Here is an 8,883-nt window from a genome sequence, read left to right on the forward strand (position 1 = left end):
TATTACATACAAGCTGAAATATAGACCACATATGAATCTTGCATGTGGACAATGATGAATTATGAATAGGATGCAGTGGAACTCGAATACGAACGTCCCAGCTCTAATATTATATTAAATTATTATTTTATTTAAAAATTTAATCTTTTTGATCTTTTAGATCAGATGCATATCCCAAGCTTTTAGGTAAACTACGAAACCTTTGTAGATCATGTATTAAGTCATCCTTGGCTTGGAGGCTATAATCTGAGTTCGATCCCCAAAAAATGTATATGGGGTAAAAGAAAAACAAAACAACTTTTAGGTGTTAAAAATAACATCTAAAAGTTGATTCATAGTAAAAATATCAAATATAAAGTTTAATTTTTCTTTTCAATATTTTAAATTAAAATACTACCAAGTGTTAAGAGTTTTTATTATTATTTTTTTTCAACCAATTATTTATATATTATTTTATTTTCTAAAAATATCACATCTAAATTATTATTATTTAAAAAAAAAAACTCTGAAAGAACACAACAATCCGGACAATCCGGCTGCATCCTAAACAACGTCATCGAACATCATTGAACTTTGCAAAGAAATATAATATCAAAGCAGCTCAAGAAAGAATTTTAATTGTGTTGTGTTCTTTTTGTTAAATTAGATTAATATATATTTTAAAAAAAATTAATATATATTACACAATTATTATTTTTATATTTCTTATATAATTTTCATATCTCCCGTAAAAATATATATATATATCTTTCCAAACTATTTCAAAAAACCAACACATGATACACAAAAAAAAAATAAAAAAAAAAATAATAATATATTAAATAGGAGTATGATACTTGTTTTTTTCAAAGAATTATTGTTATGATCAATTGTATCAATTTTTCAAAAGTATGCATGAAAACAGAACATAAATAGGTGTATGATTTATTTAATTATACGTTGTTTTAATTTTCTCTCTCTCTCTCTCTCTCTCTCTCTCTCTATCTATATATATATATATATATATAGATAATTAATCAAAATCACATGACACTAATATATATATATAATTATGTTTTAAATACAGAGATGTTTCCAGCAGCATCAGAAGCAGTCAGTCACAATTTACTTAACTAATTTTAAAATGAAATATATTCATATATATATATATAATAAATAACTGACTGGTTGTGATGTTACCTATGGCCGCCGGCGCGCCGGCGATCAGAAGCCAGTGCCTAAAGCGGTGGGAGGCCAGTAGTCGGCGGCGCCGCCGTCAGTTGGCATATGCTGAGTGCAGGAAATGGGAACCAGGCAAAGCCCTCTACTTCTCAAATCTGCTGCTAAATAATCCTGCAATATTTTATTTATTTATTTATTTCATTCTTAGTATTATACTAAAATGTTTCACCTAAGAACATTAATTAATTAGTGTATGTGACAATTATATATTGAAAATTATTTAGGTAATTAATTTGGTATTTGCTATTTTAGTCCTTGTTACAATAAAGAGGTCGACTTGCTTACGAAATTATTGAAATATTAAATAAACAATACAAGTATAGAACATCCTAAAAAATTATTAATAAAAAAGATTTCCTTGTACTTCCTCTCTAAAACGAATTACTAAGATGAAATAAAATTGTAATAAGTCAGCCATTGAGTTAAATCAAATTTAAATTTTGCAATACCAATATTAATATCTTTTAGAGCATCCGCAATGGGGCGCATCTTCTCCGAGGAGATGCGCCACATCATCATTTAAAAATAAAAAATAAAAAAAAGAACCGTGCTTCCCAACATCTATGCAGAGATGTTGGGAAGATGTGATTCTAATGCCATGTGTCCCGATTTAATTGGGACATATGACACTTATGTATGTATATATATATGTATATATATAATATATATTATATATGTTTTGTTTTTGTAATTTCTATTGAACAAATCAATATTAGTAAATTTAATTTAATTTATTAAATAAAATATAATTATAAATTTTAAAGCAATTAAAACTAAATTTAATTAAATAAATAATTAATACTACAAATTAAAATTATAATTAAAAAATAATATATATATATATAATATAAAAATAAAAATTTATTAAAAAATTAGGATGAGTATCTTGGTTGTGAATATAAAATAAAAGAGAGTATCTCCGACCTGACAAAGAGAAAAAGTGATTTGGATAAGAAAAAGTAGTGGAGATAACCTTACCTGGTTATTATGAGCTGCTCTTTCCATGTCAACACTACCATTCAACACCTGCAAACAATATTATTATTATTATTATTATTATTATATAAAGTTGAATTATGATATAATAAAATTCCACGCACATTTTAATTAATTACCAAAAAGTTGAATTATGCAATAAAAATATATGCATTATATATATATGAATAATTAATTACAGAATGTTGGTGGTGTCCTGAGCTTGCTGTTGCATTGCGCATGTAAGGAGAGCTTAGTGCCTGCACCACCCAGACCATATTTAATAAATAAATAAATATATCGAATAAATTTGAAAAAAATAAAATAGGAATTATAAGTTTAAAATGTAATTAAATTAAATTAAATGTGAAAGTTACTTTTGTTTCGTAGTTTGAGTTTCTGACAATACATATTCCATAGCCATCCATTCATATAAATAATGTTAAATATTTACCTGAATTTGAGCCTGAAGGAATCTAATGTAACCAATGGCTTCTGACAAGACAGATGCTGTGTCAGTCTGACCAAAAAAACACACATAAATACTCTCACAGTCATTTTTCCATAAACTTATTTATTTTTTAATTTAATGGCAAATAATTAAATCACAACTTATAATCAGTTAAATCTTCATTTAAAATGTATTAAATATTTAATAGGAGTATGAAATTTTATGAAAAAATTAAAATAAATATATAATGTAACATTTTTTTTTTGAAAAAAAAAAAAACACTTCCAATGAATAATGTTTAAAACTCCCAAAACTATCTATACATTACTTAATTTTGTTTTTCTTCTTCAAAATTATCAAACCAATCATATATATATATATATATATATTTAAAATTAAAATTTTATTTTCTACTCAAAATATATTCATCATACATCTATGTATGCCATATATAAAATTTTACTTTACTTGAATTATTTTATTATTATTCTCAAATTTCTTTCCAACCCTTAGAACATATATTATTTCCGTTCCATCTTAGCAGTTTCATCAGTCTATTCAAAAGTATCAATTTTATATTATAGTAAAAACAATATATTCATTTGTACTTGCAAATACAAAAATATTAAAATCATCTTAAATACTTCAATTAACTAATAAAATAATACTCCATATGCTATTCAAATCTATGCTTGCTTTCTTTTTTTTTGGATTGTAAAAATATTCTCATTTTTTTTTAAGTAAAAAATCATTCTATTTTTGTATAATTTTTACTATAAAATAAAAAATTAATAATTATTATTCACTTTTATTAAAATCCGTGCCAAGTCAAATGAGCACACATTTGCATGACAGAGGGAATTGTATAATTTTTTTAATCCATTAAAGAAATATAAAAGGATACTTTTAAGTCCGGATGAAAATAGTACTCCCTCCGTCCCAAATAAGGTGCAATATTTACTTTTAGCACGAGTTTTTAGGTGGATAGTATTAAGTAAGATAATTTAGAAATTATCTTACTTAATTTTTTGCATGACAGAGGGAATGGTATAATTTTTTTAATCCATTAAAGAAATATAAAATGATACTTTTAAGTCCGGATGAAAATAGTACTCTCTCCGTCCCAAACAAGGTGCAATATTTACTTTTGGCACGAGTTTTTAGGTGGATAGTATTAAGTAAGATAATTTAGAAATTAGGTGATGTGATGGAGAGTGAAATATATATTTTATTTTTTTATTTGGATGATACGAGGATAAAGTGTGGGATAGAGATTAAATATAATTAATCATTTCTTATTTTAAAAATGTTGCAGGATGTTTGGGACGTACCAAAAAGGAAATAATGTTAAATAAATAATAATGATAATAATAATAATAATAATAATAATGGTAAGCAAATGTAGAGAGAGAGAGAGAGAGAGAGAGAGAGAGAAGTACCTTTCCAAAAGGAGAAACGAGTTGGTGAAGTGCTGTTATTCTATCCCCTAATTTCTCCTTCCTCACCTGCATGCGCGTGCATCATCATCATCATCATCATCATCTACTTTCATTTCATTTCATTTTGCACATATATATATATATAATTTTAACTACACTATACATTCTAAATATCTTCAAAGTTATGTATATTTATACAATATTATTACATCAAATCAAAATATAAGAACAAAAAAAAAAAAAAAAAAAAAAATTACACACAAAAAAATACAACTATCATTTTAAAATATTATTGTTTTTTGATGTCTTGACAAAAAATAAATGTATATATATTGCATGGAAAGAGGGAATAATATATATTAATAGTAACATTTTCAAAACAATTAGTAATTTGATCCTATAAATTATTGAAATTCACAATTTTAATTGCATATGCTCTAATGAATTTTTCGGGACATATTAATTATTAATATTAAGCCTCATGTGAATCTAAAAAACAAGGGTTTGTTTCTTTAACCTTAAACCACATATTTTTACTATTTGAACTCTATATTTCTTGAAAAATATATATATATTTTTTCGTAAAATATCTCATTATACATTATTTTAATACCAAATTTAAATAAAAAATTTCAAACTCCATCAAAAGAAACATACCTAAAATATATCTAAATTATAGATAATATATATATCAATGTAATTTACAGAGTATATATAAACATACATACATGGAAATTATTGAAGCATGGGGTGAATAAAATTAAAATAAATTAAAATAGAAATAAAAGTGAGAGAGATTCCTGACCTTCAAAGCTGGTTGGGCAGATGAGTGATGAACCCTAGCCTTCTTGCAGCTACTCCTGCTGTTCCCATTGCTATTTTCCTTCTTTTTTTTTTTTTTAAAAAAAATAATGAATAAAATAGAATAATCTATTTAAAACAAACAAACAATCAATAAATCAATAAGTATTGACAAAATGAATTGTGACACCATACCAACAAGTTCATGGTCTTCAAATTAGTAATCATGAGTATTCAGACATCAATTATCACCCAAAATTACTAAAAATTATTACTATCATTTATTTTTATGGAAAATGTCAACACAGCTGAAATTCATCATTCCTCAAATATCAAAACTAAAACTTCCATTTAATTCAATTCAATGAAATTAATTACCTCAGGTGAGTGTTCGTGGGCATGGCGGTGGTGCTGAGGTTTGGGCGATGGAGAGGAGAAATTAAGGATGCTGTTAGTGATGCAGGAGGTCGGAGAAGAGACAACGGCGGCGGCGGAGGTAGGCCAGCCGTTGGATGACGACGACGAAGATCTAACGGCCTGGAATTCATCATCGTCCCCATAGCTAGATTGAGGCGCTGCCAATGGCAATGATGACATCATCTCCTCCTTCACATTCAAATTTGCAACTTGATCCTCCCAATTCTCCAATTTCTTCTCTTGCCCCAACAAATTCGCCTCCACAAATCTCTCCTCCTGATCTCCTCCCCTGCAAATCAATACATACACACACAATATATATATATATAGAGAGAGAGAGATGTATATACATATATGTATGTATGTATGTATGTATGTAAGTAACGATACATACAGAAGCAACTGGCTCCAAGACCTAACTGGAAAATCCTGAAAATTAGGGTTTGAGGAGTTCGCCGGAAACTGCACCAACAACGGCGGCGGCGGCGGAGACAGCTGGTACTCGTGTGGATGCATGCCGACGCCATTAACATTATTGATTCCCCAGCAATTAGGGTTTCCAGCCATCATCGGATTACTAAACTAAACTAAACCACTGATCGATGAATTCAAATCAAAATCTCCACGAAATCAAACAGCAACAATCAAACTCGATTCAATTTTCCTCAGAACTCGTGAAATCAAACGATGATCTCTTCGACAATTCTCCCAAAAATTCCCAAAATCCACTTTCTGCGCGACCAAACGCGGCCTTGTGAGCGTTTGAGAAGAAAATTCCATGTCTTTTTCAGCGTAGAGTATTTTATACTTGTGTCCTTCAATTTGATCTCTTTTCATTGGACTCGGCACACCAGGTTGAATCCTCACCGTTGATCCTGTGGATCCTGCACCATCAACGGTGCAGATTTTATTGTGCGGTAAGAGAATTGATCATCCCTAATTTCACTTTAAAAAAAAAAGAATTGTGTTTATTGCATCAATTTATTTATTCTTTATATTCTCACTTTAGCTTTTTTGTAAAGTGGGGCAAAAAACAAAAAAAAAAAGAAGTGATGGTGAGTGTTTTTAGCCAAAAAAATAAGACACCTATGGAGCTTATGACACCTTTAAATTGGGTAATAGAAATAGTCTTAAATGAATTACATGTATTTAAGCTTATATGATTTATTTTATATTTTTTATATAGGATTAGTTTGTGTTATAGAATTTTGAAATGACGAGGAGAATGCATAGGTAATTATTAATAGATAAAAATTATATAGATTTTAGGAAAGTAAAAATAACAAAATTGTTTCTATAAATGCAAAAAAGATGATAGCTTTGTACAAAGAATTTATACTTTGGACGGAACGTCATTCTTTGATAATTACTTGAGGATTCCCCTAAAAGCAATATATTGATTTTATTTTTTTAAAAAAATTACTTTATTCAAAAGCAACAATATGGGTATAATTTAATTTATTTGATGGAAAAACATATATATCTGGGATGGATTCGCTATAAGATTTTTTTTTTTTTTAAATAAATATATATTCACTTAATTAAAAGTTATTTAAGAATAACTATACTTAACGTTGAAAATACACTTAGTTAATACAAATAGTTTCACCAATCCTCTTAATTTTAGTTTATTTTGGATATTTTAATAGTGCTTAGGGATATCTAAATTTTAACCCAATAAAATAAAATAAAATAAAACAGTATAACTTAGGGGATTAAGATTTAATACATGATAAAAATTGCAAAATTTTCTATATATGTGTGTGTGTATGTATATATGTAATTATAAATTAATTGAAGGTTGTTGTTTTGTAGTAAAAGTGGTTATACATGAAGTTAAAGAAATAAAAATCATAATTAGTTTGAAATTGAATGATGGGTAAAGATTAACTTTAGGGCAATTGAAGAAAAAGGTTGGTTTAGTTTATAGTTATTTTTTGTGATGGCAGTCATTTTCTTGTTGACCTTAATAACATTAAACAAATTAAAGAATAAAAAAGGTTGTTGGAAATCTACTCTATTCTTTTTATTTATTTATTTATTTATTTTGGAAATTTGTCATAGGTAGGGTTTTTTTGTGGTTTGTGTCTTTATTATTATTATTATTATTATTATTGTAAAAATACTTGAATTTAATTAGTTGCATATAAATTTTGATATTTTTGTCTTCTAACATAAGAAAAAAAAAAATGTTACATGTCAGCACAATGCTAACATCACACAATATATTATATCAATATATATATGAGGTATAAATCGATAGGATTAGGTAAATATATAAAATGACAATAGTTCACACAATTTATGCTACAATGGATCAATAGAAAATATATATCAACACAATTAACATATAAAATAACATAAACAAAATATGCCAACAATCTATCTATGTTTTATTTTCATGTGTTTTATGTTCTATTTTCATATTTTGATTAGCTCCAACAAGCACTTTAATTATTCTTCTAATTCTGATTTATTTTATGTTGTTAAAGAAAAAAAATGTGATTGGGGTCAAAGGGTTCTAAATTATTGAAATATGTTGAATTATACTATAAATTTATTGAACAACAAAAAATTACTAAATGTGACAAAAATTATGTTGGCCCTTGCAAAAAAATTAAAAAAAAATAAAAATAAAAATCATTTAATTACAATATAAATATATTGAATACTTATATATCCAATCACAGGGATATATAATTACCAGCGTCGTGCTTACATTATATGAATATAAACGACCAATATATAAAGTATGAATCAACAATATAAAATGTATATTAATATAATATACAAATGTAATATATAAATTGCAATAATACATACGGTAAATACTAATATTTGGTCTAACAATATATAATAATACAAAAGGTAAGTTGATACAATATTTGTGTAAAATATGAAGTAACAATACATAATAACAATTTATACAATATATGTTATACAAAATATGCTAGTGATATATAAACATTATTTTAAATGAGTAATGTTATTAAAATATTTAATCAATTAGTAATAATTAAGTGTAAGATGATATATCAATGTTACAATAATGGGAGATCCCATGTTATAATGATTGAATTATAGAAAAAGTAATTCTTTATGTAAATTTTGTCAAATATACTTACAACTTTCACACATTAATAATGGTTGAGCAACAATTATTGATGCACCAACTTTTGTTATTACCTAATTTTATATTTCGGATTACACACAAACTTTACTTCTTATTAAAAACTAATAAATCGAATAAGAGTGTGTGTTTTTGTGTTACTTTATGTATATATACTAATAAATTTATCATTGGATCCCATTCTTTTAGGCCATACAAATAAATTAAATAATAGTATTAGTGACATGATTACGAGGGATGATATATATATATATATAAAAGAACCGTAATATTTCTTCCGTTCCAACTTAAAATATTATTTTTATTTTTATTTTTATTTTTATTTTTTATATCCCACTTAAATATCCATCTTCTATTTTAAAAAAGTAATAATATACTAATACCAAAATACTTTTTAATTTCTACTTAAATTATAAATATATTATTACACATACGATTACTTTATACAA

At 26.0% G+C, this 8,883-nt stretch overlaps 1 protein-coding gene across 2 annotated transcripts; it reads right to left on the reverse strand.

The window, feature by feature from the left end:
- Positions 1 to 965: 965 nt before the first annotated feature.
- On the reverse strand, positions 966 to 6,089 carry LOC127254792 (transcription factor bHLH68-like). 2 transcript variants are annotated; one of them, XM_051280071.1, is made up of 8 exons: positions 5,699 to 6,089; positions 5,266 to 5,593; positions 4,892 to 4,969; positions 4,087 to 4,152; positions 2,651 to 2,716; positions 2,397 to 2,456; positions 2,200 to 2,247; positions 966 to 1,332 (listed from the first exon to the last, which is right to left on the reverse strand). In XM_051280071.1, the coding sequence occupies exons 1-8, from the start codon at positions 5,872 to 5,874 to the stop codon at positions 1,204 to 1,206; spliced, it is 951 nt and encodes a 316-aa protein (XP_051136028.1). In that variant the 5' UTR covers positions 5,875 to 6,089; the 3' UTR covers positions 966 to 1,203. The 2 variants fall into 2 exon arrangements, with proteins under 2 accessions (XP_051136028.1, XP_051136027.1); XM_051280070.1 differs by having other exon boundaries at positions 4,892 to 4,972.
- Between the last annotated feature and the right edge of the window lie 2,794 nt (positions 6,090 to 8,883).

This window comes from Andrographis paniculata, unplaced genomic scaffold, assembly GCF_009805555.1.
Source record: "Andrographis paniculata isolate CXL003 unplaced genomic scaffold, ASM980555v1 Contig52END, whole genome shotgun sequence".
Lineage (NCBI taxonomy): Eukaryota > Viridiplantae > Streptophyta > Magnoliopsida > Lamiales > Acanthaceae > Andrographis > Andrographis paniculata.